Source organism: Podarcis liolepis (assembly GCF_965112155.1).
Source record: "Podarcis liolepis genome assembly, chromosome: 13".
In the NCBI taxonomy this organism is placed as follows: Eukaryota; Metazoa; Chordata; class Lepidosauria; order Squamata; family Lacertidae; genus Podarcis; species Podarcis liolepis.
Genome location: NC_139573.1, coordinates 27,731,467 through 27,749,880, shown reverse-complemented (window position 1 = coordinate 27,749,880; position 18,414 = coordinate 27,731,467). Strand labels below are relative to the sequence as shown.

Below are 18,414 nucleotides of genomic sequence, written 5' to 3'. Positions count from 1 at the left end.
TGCAGGCCCAGCCTGTGTAAAATAAAAGGGCTTTATTGCACTTGGGAGCCCTTGCTCCAGCGGCTCCAGGGAGCGTCGCCTCCAGCTCTGCGCAGTCTCCACCCTGGAACTTTGCTTCTTGAGTGCCCCGGAGTTTCCGGGAGCCGGAAGACTCAGTCAAGCAGGTCCCTCAGTGACTTGGCGGCTGTAAGAATAAGGAAGGGAAACCATAGGGTGATACAGCTGGGCGTTCGTCCCCTCGGCATTAGTCTCCAGCTTCTCTCTTTTTCCCAGCCCCTTACCTATTCTATACCTTTCACAATTTCCGTGAAGAATGAATATAGCAAGGTGGCGCTGTGGTCTAAACTACTGAGCCTCTTGGGCTTGCCGATCGGAAAGTCGGCGGTTCGAATCCCTGCGACGGGGTGAGCTCCCGTTGCTCTGTCCCTGCTCCTGCCTACCCAGCAGTTCGAAAGCATACTAGTGCAAGTAGATAAATAGGTACCACTGCAGCAGGAAGGGAAATGGCGTTTTTGTGTGCTCTGGCTTCCATCATGATGTTCCATTGCACCAGAAGTGGTTTAGTCATGCTGGCCACATGACCCAGAAAGCTGTCTGGAGAAACACCGGCTTCCTTGGCCTGAAGCGAGATGAGCGCAGCAACCCCATAATCAAGTTTGACTGGATTTAACCGTCCAGGGGTCCTGAACTTTTACCTTTACCTTAGTATTGCTGACTGCAAGCCTCCCCCTAGCCTTAGATCTATGGCTGCTCACTCTTGTTTGGCAAGGCTCCTCTGACTAGCAGAAATCCAGCACGTGGAGCTTCTCCCATCTTGTCATCTTGGGAGGAAAAGCTTTGATGTGCTAAAGGTTTTGCCAGCCGGGGCTCCTGTATTAAATGCCCAGGCACCCTTTAGGGTGTGTGTGTCAGTACTAGTCCCCAGGGTGAGCTGATATGTTATTCTTCCCCATTCCTTATACTGCCTCTCATCTATGCCATATTATCCCTGGTCCGCAACTATGTGTCCCAGAAGGGCCACTTTTGAAAAAGAGCTAGGAGTGGAGAGCCACAGCCACCACTACCTCAGGGACTTCCTTTGGTGGCAGGTAGTCCTATGTCTCAGGGTACTCCAGTTAATGCATCCCGTTTACTGCTGAGTCCAGAGTATTGCTATTGTCACTGTACCTTTTGAATTCAGCACCCACCCCTTCATTTCAACTGTTTGCGCTGTATAGGACAATATCTTACCAAGGGGTTGGCTTCTAGATCTTGGTGGGCCATGCCCAGCGCCCGCAGACACGAGTGGTACGCCTCCAGCAGCTCCTTGCATGCCTCTCCTCCCTTTTCTTTAATGCTACAGGAGGTAAATGGAAACAGTGAAGAGCCTTTACATTTCCTGCCCTGTAAAGATTTTGACTTGCAAAAACCCCCAAACAAGCATGCACACTTGCAGCAGCTTGGAGTGGTTCAGTGCCTAGATGTTGTGCTTTGGCAACCCTTTTTTATTCTAGGTTTGCAGGACTACTCCATAATGTGCTTGTGAGCCTATTATCTGGATAGATCCAAGGCAGACTTTTGCACCCTCAAAAACCGTAACCTGGAAGCTCATACGGGAAGCACCCCAACCAGTGGAACGTGATGGAAGGAATTTAGCTTAACAAAGTGCATTTAAACACGCCAAAAATTTGGGTTTGTGCAATTATGGTAAAGTGGTTTAAAACACTCTATTGCCCCGACCCTAGTTCAACAACTCCACTTAAACAACAGTCTTCTTGTTAGGATAGTGAGGGGGAGTGCATGGCAAATGAATGGTTAACAGGAAGTAGTCTATAAACGTGTAGCAAGCAAAAAAACGGGATGGATCTCCCTGTAACCAAATCAGAAGTAGTGCTTAGGAATGACTGGGTATGTTCTAACCTGTGTAAGCTTTGTTCGTGTTCAATAAGCAGGTCATCTAGAGGACACCTTCAAGGTTAGGGCAAAACAATAATGTGATTTCTCCTGAAGAGCGATAAAAAAGAAACGACCATCATTTTGCCATAACAAAGTCTTGGGTGTCTGAAGAGAAAGCCAATTAACATTTCCTCATGCAATCAGCAAATTAGGCTATAGATCAGGAGTGAAGATTTAAAAAATAGAGGTCATGAGGAATTCAGGACCTTGCTACCATTATAATCTGAGTGCTTTCGATGAGCAGCAACAGCACCTTCCCCTCACTTGTAACTTTCACCTTCCATATTTTGTGCCTTGTGTCAATTAACGTTAGATGGATTGGCCGCCAGGTGGTAGCAGAGGGCCACCCATAGCCAGGAGAGACTTGCTGCCTGCTTGATGCTTGCTGACCTTGCTAAAGGTGTCTTTGTTTCTGTTTTTCCTACTATGTGTTTTGATCAGCTGGATGGCTGGCCAAAATAAGGCAGCTGAACTCTTTCCTAACTGCAATGCTGGGCAAAGTGTCACCTATTTTCTCCTTCCTTTAAAAACAACAAAACACATACTATGCAGTTGTTAATGGAAGAATAGTAAACCCTCCCAGATAGAAAGGTGGTAGCCTGGAACAGGCTCATTCTCAAAAGGCCGCAAACTGCTTGCAGATGCTACCTACCACCAGCCAACCAAGAGACCCAAGTGCCGGCGGTTAGGCCTGCGGGCCAGAGATAGCAGCAAAGCTGGCAGAGGGAGGGTCGCTCCTGAGATAAGCATAGAGAAAGGTCATGCTGGAGCCTGCAGCTCTATTTGGCGCCAGCTCTCATTAAATGCTAAAAGAGAATTGCTGCCTGTTTGCCCTGGCCCTGCCCTGACTCTCTCAGAAACTTAGCAGGTGAAGCTTTTGACGGCAGGGAGAAGAATTGCAAGTTTGGTGGAGCTCTCCGTGGCACCAATTGGGAATTTTAGAGACCTAGCTCAGTTCTGTACCTTTTGGAGCTAAAGCGATTAGCAATGGCTAGTTTCCCTTTCTTCGACTCGTCTACGCCTTAGCTGTTGTAGTATTTCAGTTGTAGCAGCTTGAGCTTGAAGTCACACACACTATCTGCTAAGTACATAAGTGCATCAAGCTTACATCTCATTTAGCTCACGTAGTCTCTGTTTTCGAGGGTGGCCCCATGCACAGGTTGGTTGTTCTTGACGCCTCTGAACTAGTGACCCTAAGATAGCAGCATGCAAGGTAAGCCGCTTGCGAGAAAGAGTCTGGGTGTTACTAGACAATGCAAGATATCTCATGGAGGAAGTAGACCTGCCTGAGCTTCACTGGGTTCTGGCAGAATTGACACTGAAAGAATATTTTTGACTCAAAAAGACTCGAGGGAAGGTCTTTATAAGAACACTTGCTTCAAATTATCAAATAATATTTCCATAATGGCAAGAGATGAGAGTGTATAACACAGATAAAAACACAATGCAGTTGCACAGTGATAAAAACATGTTTCAAAAGCCTTTTTAAAAGATTATTAAAATAGTTGTGCCTCTCCATAGAGAATCTTAACCGAAGTTATATTTATGAGTTTTCCCCCCTCCAATGGAAAAAGCTCTGCTGAAATGTTAAGGATTATTCCTGGCCTCAAAGCCAGGGAAGTTCTCTTGGAAAGAACCTAATTTACAACACGAATATATATTTATAGAGGTTTCCGATTGGCTTATGTACAACCAATTTACGTGCGTCCAACTGATTGCGCACGTGTGCATCACAGCAACCCAGAAGTGGCTGGAAAAGGGGTCAGAACAGGGGCGTAATGGGCTTATGCACACTCGGCCATCATGTGTGATAACCCAAAATGCAATGCCTGTGTAAATTGGGGGGTGGGGGTGGGCTGTATCGCAGTTGACAAAGAAAGGGAATAAGTTTAGCGTACTTTAACAATGAACTATTAATTTTATTACAAGTTTCAGACCTTACCCAGGAATATTTTCCCCAGCGTCTTTGAAATGACAGATTTCCTTTAAGTTCCAAAATAAGATACTGTACTTGAATTTCTGGTTATTACTGAGTTCCCTTCCTTTGACTCCTGTGGCCTTTCAGCAAGCCTAACTGGTTTAAAGTCCATTCATCCAATAAACCATTCCATCTACACCCATTTACATCACATGAGAAGTATCAACAACGCTAACTTTACTAATCAGCTGAGTTGCCTCTGAATTCCTGAACTGCACCACTTTTCTAGAGTTTTTGTCCTTCTTAGTGCTTCCCCCACCTCTAAGGATTGTTGAACTTCTGCAGATTTTGATGTCTGCCTTCCCTGCACAGCTGAATCAACTGAGTCTCCACAGAAGAGAGAGGTCATCATGCAGCAAAAAGTCAATTATGGTCAATCCTAATGTACACTTGGTTGTAAGTAAGGCCCTTTAACTTCAGTGGGGCTTCTCAGTAGTAAAATGCATACCCACCAACATTTCTCCATGAAAATAGGGACATCCCATTCCATAATGATAAGTTTACTATTTATACTCCCCGCATCTTACTGAGTTGCCCCAGCCACTCTGGGCAGCTTCCAACGTATATAAAAACGCAATAAAACATTAAACACTTCTCTATACAGGATTGCCTTCAGACGCCTCAGGGGTCGGATAACTCCATACCCTCCAACATTTCTCCAATGAAAATAGGGATATCCTAAGTAAAAGTGGGACATTCCGGGATCAAATCAGAAACCGGGATGGTGTTTCTAAATCCGGGACTGTCCCTGGAAAATAGGGACACTTGGAGGGCCTGAAAGTTTGACGGGTTTTCATAAAAGGTAAAGGAAGAACACCCCCACCTCATGAATTGAGAATATTAAGTGAATTATTCTGCTAACAATGAGACCATGATGGCACCTCCATGGTAACTGTGTCTCTTGGCATGGAGGGCATCCAGCCCTTTGTGACCTGATAGGAGAGAGATCCCACTGAGATCAGAATAGTCTTCACTGCTGTTTCTGCCTCTCTCTGCCTGGTTCAGTTGCTCAAATTCCTCACTTGGGCCCCTTTCCTGTCTGCTACAGCTGAGCACATTCCAGACAAAAAGAGCCTCAGGGCGACAGCTTTGTCCCTTTGTTGGAAGCCAGTAGGTATGGACCATTCTTGGATGTTAACTTATGGTTACTAGAATTTTTTCAATGAATCTGGGGACACTTTTTTTTTTTTTGAAGCTGAGTAGCAACAGGGAGTCAGCAGTGGGGATGGTGAGGCAAAAGACCCTGGGCCCAAGCACACATGCAAATTGTATAAAGGCGCAAAGCCCTTCTTTCGCACCCTGTGAAACATAAATGTTTTTTAAAAACTGGGCAATGGCTGCCTGCCTGTGGCTGCCGAGCCTCCCCCAATCTGTCAAAACAAAGGGGGAAGGGGACAGGAGATTGGGGGAGGCTCGGGAGTCATGGGCAGGTGACGCGTCATTGCCCAGTTTTAAAAAAACACTGCACATTTATGTTTCACAGGGTGCAAAAGAAGGGCTTTGCACCTTGCCCGGCAGAGAAACCGCGTGCCTTGCACCCCTCCTGGGCAACGGCCGCCTGCCCGCAACTCCCGAGCCTCCCCCATCAGTAAAAACAAAGGGGAAAGGGGGCAGGAGATTTGTACCACTACATGTCCCCAGTTCCCCTTTGGAAGTGGTGGCAGCAGTGAGCAGTGAACAGCTCCTGAAGCCAGCCAGAGCCAACTGCGCTACCAGGCTGGCTCCAGGCTACTGAGGCTGCCACTGCCACGTTTCCCAGGGACAGATTTGCAAATCTGGGGACATTCCAGGGACGGAATTTGTCCGGGGACAGATTTGCAAATCTGGGGACTGTCCCCAGGAACCCTATGTTAACTTCTTGGCATGTGTTTCTAAAGAAGGTGGGGTTAATCCAGCCATGCTCATCCCTGTGTAGCTCATATCAGGCGCAGACAGATGTCAGGTTTGCAGGAACTTCCAGAGTGGCTGGCGCAACCCAGCTGGATGGGTGGGGTACAAGTACTTATTATTATTACTGTGAGGTCCACCAGTCAGAGCCAGGTGCAAAATGGTGTCTTGGAGGGGCCCAAGCTGGATGCAAAATGCTGGTGTGGGTGGAGTTAATTATCTCCTGTATTCCATAAACCATACTCTGGGGTAAGCTATTTGTGCAAGCTTGTATCTTCATTGATATAGCTCAGGGATTCTAACACCTAACTGAGCACAAAGGAGATATACCATTAGATGCAGAGATACCGAAGGATCAGAAAAGACTGTTTATGACTGCAACAACAGCTGCAAGGATGTTGGTTGTCCAGAGCTGGAAATACGACAAGGTCCCTACCAGAGTGGAATGGCAGAATGAGCTGTTGGACTATGCCGAGATGGCAAAAATGACTGGGAAAATCAGAAACCAGGAGGATCAGAACTTCAACAAAGAATCGGGGAAAAATTATATTATACTTGAGAGACCACCGTAAACACTTGAACTCTTTAGCAGGTCTTAAATAACTCTTGTAATGTTACATAGACTTTGGACACAATGGAAACCTGAAAAACTAGAGTGATTTATAATATGCAGTTGAAAAAGTTAACTAAAGAACCAATGGAGGGGACGAGGGAAGTCTAGAGATTCGGAAGAATCTTGTGTAATTTTTACTATTTGTGATTTTGAATGTGAATAAATTTGTAAAACCAAATAAAAATTATTTAAAAAACAAAACAAAAAACAAAGGAGATATACCATTGATTCTAATAGCCCCTTGAGGACTGTTAGCCCCTTGTTAGGTCAAGGTTTGGTTTGCTATCTTCTGCCCAACTTGACTTGCATCCCAAAGACTTTCTACATCTGTTTGGTTTGATGTATTGACTGGCAGCTCCTACACAGCGGTTTTAGATAGACTGCAGGAGAATGCTTTGCAGGTCTTAACAGCACACACAAAACACTTCACGTTCTATTTATCCCATTACGTTGAGACTAGCACAGACATGGCATAAGCTAACAAGGAATGGCCAAGTGTGTTTGTTCTCTAACCTCCGAGTTTTGTCAGTCCCTCCTGGTTCAAATTGCATGGAACTAACAACGGTCAATTTTGTGTGTGTTTAATTCGGACGAAGGAGCTTTCTTCATTATTTTAAAATTGTGTGAGCGGAAGTGTGTACAGGGACAGTGCGGCAAGTAAAGGGTTACTTGCGCGGGGCTAGACAAGCCACATTATTGCTGCATGGCTGTCCACTCTGTTTGGTCCTAATGAAGCCTGTGCTGAGTCAGCTCCTCTCCTTCTCCCTGCCTCTCTGGTTGCCATGCCATAACATCCTTCTCCATTTTGGACGTTCTGGAGTTAGTGTAGAAAATGGAGGTGTGTTGCCCCATAGGGCGCTATGTGCTGGTTAGACCTGCCGCCTGGCCCCCTTTGTGTTTTGGCAGGAAATGGTGGGTGAGGGAAAACTTAGAAGCTACTTTAAAGCGCTGGGCGTATTTAAGAGTGCCAAAAGATGCAGAACAACTTGTAGGATGGTTGGTGAAATATTCAGCAGAACTCTACCCCCTCCCTGCCGTCCGCCCCACACCTGGCTCTGTTCACTGAACAGTGGCATTAGCAGGCAGCAAATCAACCACTGACTCTTCTTCCGATAAGGAGATAGGGGAAAGCTTCCTCTGCTGAGCAGTGTGCTGGCACACAGGGAGTTATCACAGACCATCACACCAATCCCACAGTTCCACGCAGGGCCTGTTGCCAGGGAAACGCAGCAGGAAGAGCCCAATGTGGGTCAGGGATGTGCTGCTGGCAGTGGATTAGTTGGGATCCACGTGGTTGTGCAGGTGCCAGCCATTGGAGACGTTTGCTGTGTAGAGATAGGAGGATCTGGCCGGCTGCCTTTGCCTGTCGTCTCCCATCAGGTCCACTGATTAACAGGATTGAGCATGCAAACATACAGTGCAGAGTTCTTTCTTTCTTTCTTTCTTTCTTTCTTTCTTTCTTTCTTTCTTTCTTTCTTTCTTTCTTTCTTTGCAAAGTACAATTTTAAGTGTTCATAGATTTAAAAGATTCAGCACTTGCATTTTTTAACACTGCAATCCCAATATGTCAGAAGTAAGATATTTGGTATATGCTCTTTTGGCCCCTTCCAACTCTACAGTTCTAGGATTCTTCTTTAAAATAAAATCTCATTCAACTTGGATTGAATTTGGCCCAAATCCTGCACAGCGATCAGAGATCTTTCCTGTCTCCCCCTCACCATAACTGATAAACCGAAACCTCAGAAGCCAAACATAAAGTTCTTTCTACAAAGAGATTTTAAATAGTAAGATCTCAACTTAATTTCAAATGACAAGAGATTAATTTTTATTATTGAGGACTGAACTATTATCACCATCATCATCAAAAATCCTAAAATTGAGTACTTAAAAAAAAAGCATTTTAAGGTTCTCTTTTGCCTTTTAGTCAGCAAAAGCTATGCTTCAATCCATCTGTAGAATAGATCAAGTTGATAGGACTTCCCCAAGCCAACACAGTCATACCTTGGATCCCAAATGCCTTGGTACTTGGACGTTTTGGCTCCAGGATGTTGCAAACCCAGAAGTGAGTGTTCCGGTTTGCAAACGTTCTTTGGAACCCAAATTTCCGATGGGGCTTCCGTGGCTTCTGATTGGCTGCAGGAGCTTCCTGCAGCCAATTGGAAGCCGTGCTTTGGTTTCTGAATGTTTTGGAAGTCGAACAGAATTCCAGAATGGATTCTGTTCGACTTCCAAGGTACGACTGTATAGTCAAGATCTGTCAGCCTTGTCGGCACCAACATCACAATAACAAACACTGATATTTATACAGTGCTCTCTTTCTCTTGACCACAGCTGCTCTAGGCCCACAGCTTGAGACAGGTTGCTGGCTAGACCAGGCCATGTGTCCTACTTTACAGAGGACAGTCCTCTATTTGAAAGGCCATCAGTCCTCTTGCCACAAACCATTTTTTCTGCTGGAACTTGCTGAAACTCAGTTCCAGCACCTTTCAGGTGGGTGCCATTGCCATAATAAGAGAACAAGAGAGGAGGTGTTCATGGTGAGTTCCGGCACCTCTTTTTCTAGAAAAATAGCACTGGTGACATAAACTGCATTTCTATTTGAATTACTATATTATTTCTAAATTTTGCACCGGTAGACATACATTGAGCTGTGCGTGTGTTATATAAACCTGTATCTTCTGTCTTGGCAATTTGTAAGCGGACACATCACTGCTCCGGCTTTCCTCGACAAGGTTCAATGACGGGGACCCCACAACTTCTCTAGGTATCTGAGCACACATTGGATGCGAGTCATGACTTGTATGTATGAAGAGCGCTGTTGGATCAGGCCCATGGCTCATCTAGACCAGCTTCCTGCTCTCCCAGTGGCCAGCCCAGATGCCTATGGGAAGCCTGCAATCAGGACTTGAGCTCAGCAGCCCTCTCCCCACCCATGACCCCCAGCGACTGATATTTAGAGACATATGCTGCCATTCCTTGTCCTGCCCCTTTGCTGACCTTGGCAAGTGTGCCGTGTCTCTTTTCCCTCAATAACCCCCCGCTCCCTGAGTCCAGTTATGTAATTGATTGTCCCCTGCTGATCAAAAATCCCTGCGGCCTCATTAGTGGCAGCTATGTCCCCATCCCCAACACAGCCTAGCAGATGGCAAGTCACAGGGCGTTCTTGTCATCCTGCATTAGTACCAACAGGCAGATCAGAGCTGCTGGGGTCGATCAGAGTGTGTTGCGACATTTTTAATTCACAGATTTATTTACATGAAATGCACCCCACTTTTCCTGTCCAAACATAAACCAGTCAGAGTGACTCATCTTAAAACCACGAAAGCACACACATAAAACACACCTACGCTAGGGCTGCTATACGTCCGGATTTCCCCCTACATTACCAGGATTTCAAAGGTGGAATTGATGTCCGGGGGGTCTTTTCCAAAAGGTGGTGCTTTGTACTGGATCTTAGACAAGTCAATAAAAAAAAAATCAAGTCAATAAAAAATCAAGTCAATAAAAATGTGGTTTGGGAGGTATTTTGGCTTTGAGGGTTTCATTAAAAAAAAGGTCAACAATTTTTAGGGTGTCCTTGTTGAAATATAGCAACCCTAAGCTACACCCACAAGGTACTCCCAAAAAGTATAACAAAATAGTTACACAAAGGTCTGCTTACACAAAGGCCCCATCTGTGCTATAATGTGGGGTGCGAGACATCCTGAATTCCTGGGTCCAGTAAAAGCTGGAATTGAGGTTTGGGAAGTTACACTGTGCCATGCACTGAACCCTAAGTTAACAAGCGAGGCCTGCCTGGTGATAGCTAGCTGAGTGTGGGTTGCTAAGGGGACAACGACCAGGGTCACCCATCAAGAAAGTATTTAAGAAGGCAAGGCTATACCAGATAGCTATATCCAAAAGAACTGGATGACCACCATTTTTCTGACCAAAGAAAATTGTTCCATCAAGAATGAGACATATGTGAAGCCATCTTTTATTGCTTTTGGTTTATAAGTTGCCTCAGGCACTTTGCTTTGGAAAAGCAGTATAAAGAAAAATATCTTAAAATAATAAACAATAATGGTGTATATTTGTTATATGCATGCAGTATTGCAATACTAGCACTTTTTATTTGCTTGAAGTGTGGTGGCTTTGCTCTGGAATGTATGTATGTATGCATGTGCAAAATGACTGCTTTTCATTAGGTGTCTGCCCTGCCTCTAGAGAGCAGCATGTACCCTGCCAGCTCATCTTTTCTAAGTCTTTTTTAGCTCAAGCCACCTGGTCATTAGCAAAAAAAGAAAAAGAAAAAAAGGGGAATGAGCCTGGTAGTGTATTATTTCTGGTAAATCCAAACTATCATCTTCCAAAAGAAAATCCCCTCTGCAGGCATTTTAGGATTAGCCTGGCAGATGGAAACGTGTGTGTGTGTGTGTGTGTGTGTGTGTGTGAGAGAGAGAGAGAGAGAGAGAGAGAGAGAGAGAGAGAGATTATAAAATCACAGTGATGTCACAAAAGAAAAAGCAGGGGACAGTAGGGTAGCGGTGAAGGGAGAGGTGCTTAAGGAAAGGAGAGAATATCTCCAAAATTACAAAGGGGTGCAGGCTTTGTATTTGAGATTTAAAGCCTAGAGATCTCTAGTAGGGTTGCTGTATTTCAAAGTGAAAATCCGGACAGAAAAGGATATTTTTGCCACCCTTCCAATGTAGTTTTTGAGCTATTTTTAGGGAAAATAACCAAAAGCAACATTGTCAACATGGGTTGTCACATGTCCAGATTTCCCCGGACATTTGTCTTTTAATCGATTTCCGCCTGGTCACTGCTTCTAATAGCAGTATTCTGGATATATCTGGGAAATTCTGGACATATAGCAACCCTGTACTATAACTTAACAGAATTCTCAGCATTCCTCACTGGATTATAATTGGAAAGTGGTGTACACAGAGCATTAGCAACAATCCATATCTATCCTGTCATTTATTATGAAATGCTGCATTTATCCCAAACCAGCTTTGACCCGAATTGATAGAAAGAACAACCTAGCCATGTTCTAAGCCAACAATGTGTCTACACAGCTTGATTGTGGCTGCCTTGAGAGGGCTGTCGCTCTGGAAGATGGCATCAAAATACAGAAAACAAGCAAACAAAATAATTGTCCAAGATTATTTACTGAGCAAGAAGTAGGTCTTCTGGGTGCGTTTGAAACCAGAGCTGAGACTAAGTAAGACTATGTTGAAGATGTCTAAACATAATCTGCTGCCTCTCCCTTCTCTATGGTTTCTAGCTGAAACGTAGCCAGGGCAGAGGTGAGGAGTCTGTGTGTATACATAACCCTTTCCCCAATTACGACTCCCTCCAACTACTGTGGTGGAAAAATACAGGTAAAACCTGTGCCTTCCTATTCCTAAAACCACTGATCTAACCCAATAAATAAGGCTGCATACACAGTACACCTTTTAAAGCACATTTGAAGCACATTCGTCCACTCAGATAATTCTGGGTATTGTAGTTTGTTAAGCGTTGCCGGGAATTGTAATTGTGTGAGGGCTAAACTACAGTGCCCAGAATACTTTGAGGGGGGAAATGTGTTTTGAAGGGACTTTAAAGGTATACACAACTGTTTTGTGTCCTGAAGCTAGAGTGTGAACTTACAAAGGTAAATTTATTTACCCACACCATACATTTAGAAAGCACATTGCTTTACCCAAAGAATCCTACAGACTCTAGTTTACCCCCTCAGAGCTACAATTTCCAGCACGTTTAATGCACAACAGTTCTCAAGATTCTTTGGGAGAACTCCCCCCCCCCCCAAATCTGGGATTTAACACACTGAAACTTCTTACCTATTAATATTAGGCAGGCAGCCTTGCTATACTGTTTTACGCACTTGCCAAAGCCTTAATTTGGTTCGGCAATTGTATCCAGACACATACTTTAGTTACACATAGTAGTTTTAAACATTTGCTGATTAAATCTGTGTTATTTGGTTATTGTTTTATATTCAGTGGTACCTCGATTTTCTGATGTCTCCATTGTTGAACGTTTCGGTTTTCAAACGCCGAAAACCTGGAAGTAAATGCTTCCGTTTTCGAACGTACCTTGGAAGTCGAACGGCTTCCACTGCGTGTATCTGTTGTTTTTCACAATTGTCTCTATTGAATTGGCAGACTGCCCTTTGCACCTTGGTTTTTGAACGTTTCGGAAGTCAAACGGTCTTCCGGAATGGATTACGCTTGAAAACCGAGATACCACAGTATATTGTGCAGAGGTTTTTCAATGTTTTTATTAAGTGGGGTGTGTGTGTATGCGCAAAATAAATTAAAGGATAGGCTTGGTTGGAGCCCTGTATTTTAAAATTTTGGTGCATTTGGCAAAATCCCGTTACCAGGTAAGGGTCAGAGTGCTAGTTCCTGTGGGGAGCTTTGTGGGGCCAAATGCATCCGTCACAGAATCACCCTGGCCTTTGGCCCAAGAGGAGGATTTACTCCTTACCCTCTAATCCTCCTAGTTGAGCTTTAGCTGCTTGAGTTAATTGAGGCTCAGGAGGCTCAGGGTCTGAATAGTATCACTGCAAAGAAGGGCAGAAGAAATGCAGAGCTGTCATTTCCTTTCCGTCAATTGTCTCTCTTCCCCCCCCACCCCCGCATAGCACCTTTCATGTGCAAATACAATCTTCTACCTGTCTCCTCACAACCACCCAGCATAAAGTTACTCCCATTTCACAGAGAGGCAACTGAGGCTCCAAGACTGGTCCAAGCTACTCTGGGACTTGAACCTCAAGACAAATGCTGCACGTTGGTCTTCCACCTGACCATACGCAATTGGCTGCTGCGAGATGGTCTTCTACAATTAATAGTGATAACTGGCCACAGTTATGGACAACAGAGTACACACCAGAAAGGCAGTTACAACCAGAAACCTGTCTGTCTGATACGTGTCTTTCTTTTACTCATTCATTATATTTTTAAGCATACACTTCAAATAAAATTTTAGGTTCACATCTTTTTTCTCTCTTTTAAAGAAAGAGTGATATGTGAATTGGCCCTAGGAAATGCAGGACGGGTACTTCAGTGTCTTATTCATCCATTATCTGTTGGTGTTTGCAAGCTTTTGGGTGTGGTGTTTTTGTGCCAATGAACTTTTTCAAATTGATAGAGAGAGACCTGTGTAACTTGAAAGCTGACATCACTGACGTTGGCCTAGTAAAAGGCATTGCCTTATTAGTCTGTATGATTATGATGATGTGTTGTGCTATTTCTTCACAGCTGTGCTAAATAGTGCACACAATGTAAGTGTGAAATGACCCTTACCCGAAAAGTTGGCAGTTTTATTAGAGGAGTCCAGGCCCCGTTTGTTTGTTTATGTTTGTCTATATTTACACTTTCATAAAATAATAATAATCAAGGTTGGTATACAACATATAAGAATAAAATCAATAAAAGGCGCCTACAAAAACACCATTAAAAATCAGTAAATGCTGATCGGTTAAAAAGAGAAGAGGCATACCAGCTGGATTTGGTAAGAAGCACTCCTTGCCACATACTTGGACCTCTGGTGACAGAGAGAGATCAAGGAGTCTGCCTAAAATGTGTCCCTGTTCCTTTTAGAAGGAGTGCAGCTCCATTCCAAACAGGCACTGGGCTTATCTCCCATTTAAATCAAATGTAGGTGCGGAGGTGACAGTCTGGAAAAAAACTGGAAGGAAAACCCAGAAGAAGGTAGGGAAATGGAAAAAAACCCCACAGGAAAAGTAAAAACCACATCTTTCCCCTGGGCTTTCACAACTCTTAGTACTGCTCCACACAACCAGTATAATGTTTCAAAACTGCGTTATGTACCCCTGCCTCCATTTCCCTCCCTTCTTTCTCTGTTTCCCCCCTCTTGTGTTAAATTTGAGATGGTAAGCAGGGACACATCCTCCTAGCACTAGAAGTGTACATGACACCTTACTGTCTCCAAATGTTGGCTGCTGACCAGTGACTCCTGGACTGGTTATAAGTAAAAAGGCAGGCAAGTTGGGTGTGGCTGAAGTTCATTGGGCAATGCCCCACTTGCTTTAATGGGCAACCTCTACTGAATCTCAAGCTTTCTCTCTAGATAGATATACAGTGGTACCCTGGTTCACGAATGGCTTAGTTGTTGAACAAATCAGTTCCTGAACACTGCAGACCCGGAAGTGTTCCGGTTTGCGAACTTTATTTGGAAGCTGAATGTCCGTTGTGGCTTCTGTGGCTTCCGACTGAGTGCCGGAAGCTCCTGCAGTCAATCGGAAGCCGTGCCTTGGTTTTCGAACTGTTTCAGGAGTCAAACGGACTTCTGGAACAGATTAAGTTCAAGAACCAAGGTTAGATAAAAATAAACAAAGGATGCCCCACATATATATAGCGTGAATACAGCCAGTGAGAAACACAGACACCACCAGTAACGTATATTCAAGGCCAGTCTGCTGCTCTGGAAGTTGCCACTTCGTATCCCTACTACTTCATTTAAATCAGGGAAACTAATAACTATTAACACATGCTCTGTCAATGTACGCTGGAAGCAAAACATATCCTGTTGCTTTTGCAGTTCCTCCTCTCCTCACCTTTTTATCCCAAGTTCTGGTTGAAAGCGGGGACTAAGCCATGGCCTATTTATTATAAATATATACACAGGTTTCTGATCCAGAATACTGACATCTGTGTGGCCTCACAACTGGTAACCCCCAAGCAGTCAATTCCATTCCCTGCAGCTGTTCTTCTGAAGAATAGATTTTAAGTTTGTTTGGTTTCCTCCCCTACTCTGCTCCATATATATTTGAATGTGGTTATAGCTCGCTGGCAGCAGAAAGCCTAAGGTATTGCATTCTCGTTTTTTTCCAGGAGCTCCGAACTAGCTTAACCAGCAGCTCAGGTCTTGCAAAGGTTTTATGCAAGTGATTTAGCCGAGGAGGCGAGGTTTTGCAGAGCGCTCAGCTTTGAGCTAACAAATGAAGCTCTCAAAAAACGCACCTGCCTGTTAGCTATGATACACTTGATCTTAGCCAAAAGCCCGAGAAGCAATTAACGTGGTTTAGGAAATCCCACTGAAGCGGAAGCTGATCAGAACCAGAGTGGAAGCCAGGCGATTAGATGTCGAACCAGGTGGATGGAGGAGGAATCAGTGTTAAAACTGTCCTAAGGGCTGGCAGATCTTTATACACAGCTCTGTGGTTTCAGCCACAAACTATGCCGCCACCAGACATAAGGGCTGGCCTTTCTTTGAAGCTGAGTGACGCAGCTGCCTCTGGTGGCATATTTTGGCTATCTTGATGAAATGGTGGCACACTGGCATTCATCCTTTAAAAAAATGAACCTTGCTTGATCATTTGCAGCCAATGAGGCAAGGACGCCATTTGCATTTTCCGCATCAGGTGCCAAAATATGGGTAGCTGCCTCCCTCTAGGCATGTGTGTGAACAGTGGGGGCCTCTAACAATTTTCTGCTAGGCCAGTTTCCCAACACACATGCCTTTGGAGTCTAAGCGTGCTCCCTTTCTTGATTCAGCAGAGGTCGCTTGTATCCCTTTGTTACTCTTCCCAAACTTTTGCCTCTGGGCATCCAACCCGCCCTGTCACTCATCTGACCTAGAATCACCCTAGTACAGCTTCCCTTGGAAAGACAGATGGGAGTCAGGTTGGGGGGTGGGTGTCTTCCCACTCTTGCCTTCAGCGACCCACCAACCACATCCCTTCAGTGCATGAGTGTGCCACACTCCACAGCATCCTTCCTCAACTTCCCGGCGGGCTTTTGAAGCTGACATGTACCTGCCCTTGGGGGCTGTTCACTGTCCACTTCGCCCCTCAGTCCCCTTACCATTTCTCAGAAGCGGCTTTCAGCTCGGCGCAGGGTGGCTCTTCCGTGGTGGGGTCAGGGGCACCCTGTCCCTCTGCAGCGGCATCGCTGTGGCTCTCTGACATGCTGGGTCTGCTGGTTGTGGGTGCCTGTGTCTTCTGCACTGATCGAGGAGAGCAGTGCTGACAATTCCTCTGGCTAGAGGCAGCCGCAGCCCTGCCCAGTCATGCGGGATAGACAGATAGCTGGGCGTGTATTTGTGTGTGTGTGTGTGTGTGTGTGTGTGTGTATGTATCTTCTTGGGTATTTGAGATAGGCTGCAGCCGCTGAGGTTTTTTAATTCGCAGAGAGGCTTAGCTGGGACAGAGCACCCTCCCTTCCCCTTCCTGCAAGAGGGCTGGGGGCAAGCGAGGAACAGGAATCAAATCGCCTCTCTCGGTGAAGGGTGGACGCTGACCTGGAAGGTGGCCACAGAGTCAGGGCCAAGGAGATCAGCCGCAGCAGGGAGTGACAACTGATGGGCACTGTTCTTGCTGCCCACACAACTTAAGGATAATTGGCTACAGAAGGTGTGAAGCTCGATGAGATCTGTGGCCAGCCAAACCAGCCGTGACCTCAGAGGGGCTTGGAATCTTTTCAGTGGGCCGGGAGCAATAGGTCCATCTCTGCGGAAGGAGATGGTTTGGTTTTGTGGAGCTTGTCTCAGGGAGTATGTGTCTTGCAGTAATGCAGTTATGTACACCTGAGTGGCACATGCGAGTGGATCTTGTACAAGTCCCTCTTCAGAGGCTGGAGTGGATTTAGTGTGGCGGAGAGGTGCTGGGGTTCAATCAAGCCCTGCTTCCAGATGTGTGGACAGTGGCTGGGACTGCTCAGTGGTCCACTCTGCATGTGCTCAGAGGAACTGAAAGAATGATACGCTTCAGGGTTTGCAACCTAGCACTGAATGCAGGGGCTTAAGCTTCAGAGCAGGTTAAGCTCTGGCACCATGGTTGATACGCCTTGATGACAGATGTGGAGCGTTTTCCTGCATGCATAACACAGCTGGAACTGTTTTTGGGAACTTGGGTGGCTTAAGGGCATGGTGGGATGTGCACCAGGGCTTGGGGCATTTCTGTGCAGCTGTGAGGGGTTGAGTCAGAGGTTTTTGACACTAATTGTGTTGTTGCATGAATCCTGACTGTTGAATTGCTTGTGTAAGTGTTTCTGTGGAAGGGAGAGAGGCGAATGTGGAAGTTTTGGATGGAAATGTCGGTGAGCTGTTGCATTGCACATTTGACTCTGGCAACAGAGAGCTGCTGATGCAAAAAGGCATGGCATATACCTGGCGTGTGTATGGGTGAAGCAGGACTTTTGGTAGCAGGTTTGATCACATCCTGGTAGGAGAAGTAGATACCGTATTTTTCGCTCCATAACACGCACCCGACCATAACACGCACGTAGTTTTTAGAGGAGGAAAATCCGTAGGTATGCCACCCGTAGGCATTCCCTCCATAACACGCACAGACATTTCCCCTTACTTTTCAGGAGGAAAAAAAATGAGTGTTATGGTGCAAAAAATACGGTATATATTGCAGCACAATCCAGTGCATGTTGATTCAAAAGGAAGTCCTATTGGGTTCACTGGGGCTTACTCCAGGGGAAACGCATGATTTCAGTGGGACCTGCCTGCAATATAGAATGTGGCCAGGGGGTGCATTTGTGTGTGTATGTGGGGGGTGCAGGATATATGCCTATCAGGATATGCAAAATGTTTGTATGTGTTCAGCAGGGCCAGCCCTACCCTTAGGCACTTTGAAGCAGCCACCTCAATCCACTGACTCTGGAGGTCATGAAAGAACAGCAAATGGTTATTTCATTTATTAGCCTTGTGTTTTTACTGTCGGGTGTGGACGTAGGTTTTTTTTGTTTTGCCTTAGGCGGTAAAGCAGATTGGCCAGTCTTGGCTCTAGAGTGTTGTGAAATGTCTTGAGCCGGCACTGATGTTTGATGTAGATATTTGGGGGTTGTTTCTCTGTGTACATAATGGTGGGGTTTTTTTTTTTGGTTAGTACAAGAAGAGGGTTTGCTGTGTAAACTGTGTGTGGAGTGTGCCAAGTGTCTGACAGCGCCACCCCTATGCATGTCTTCTCAGTATGTAAGCCCCATGGAATTCAATGGAACTTACTCCTGGGTAAACGCAAATAGATCTGCAGCCTTGGTGAGTC

At 45.4% G+C, this 18,414-nt stretch overlaps 1 protein-coding gene across 1 annotated transcript; it reads right to left on the bottom strand.

The window, feature by feature from the left end:
- Nucleotides 1-13: 13 nt before the first annotated feature.
- On the bottom strand, nucleotides 14-16,466 carry LOC310691113 (uncharacterized protein). The gene is made up of 3 exons (XM_083470716.1): nucleotides 16,229-16,466; nucleotides 1,231-1,336; nucleotides 14-184 (listed from the first exon to the last, which is right to left on the bottom strand). The coding sequence occupies exons 1-3, from the start codon at nucleotides 16,330-16,332 to the stop codon at nucleotides 170-172; spliced, it is 225 nt and encodes a 74-aa protein (XP_083326842.1). The 5' UTR covers nucleotides 16,333-16,466; the 3' UTR covers nucleotides 14-169.
- Between the last annotated feature and the right edge of the window lie 1,948 nt (nucleotides 16,467-18,414).

Coding starts and splice junctions, on each gene's coding strand:
- LOC310691113 (XM_083470716.1), bottom strand. CDS start 16,332: ATGTCAGAGAGCCACAGCGATGCCGCTGCAGAGGGACAGGGTGCCCCT. Junction 1,337..16,228: donor AAAGCCGCTTCTGAGAAATG/GTAAGGGGACTG, acceptor TACCTCCTGTAG/CATTAAAGAAAAGGGAGGAG.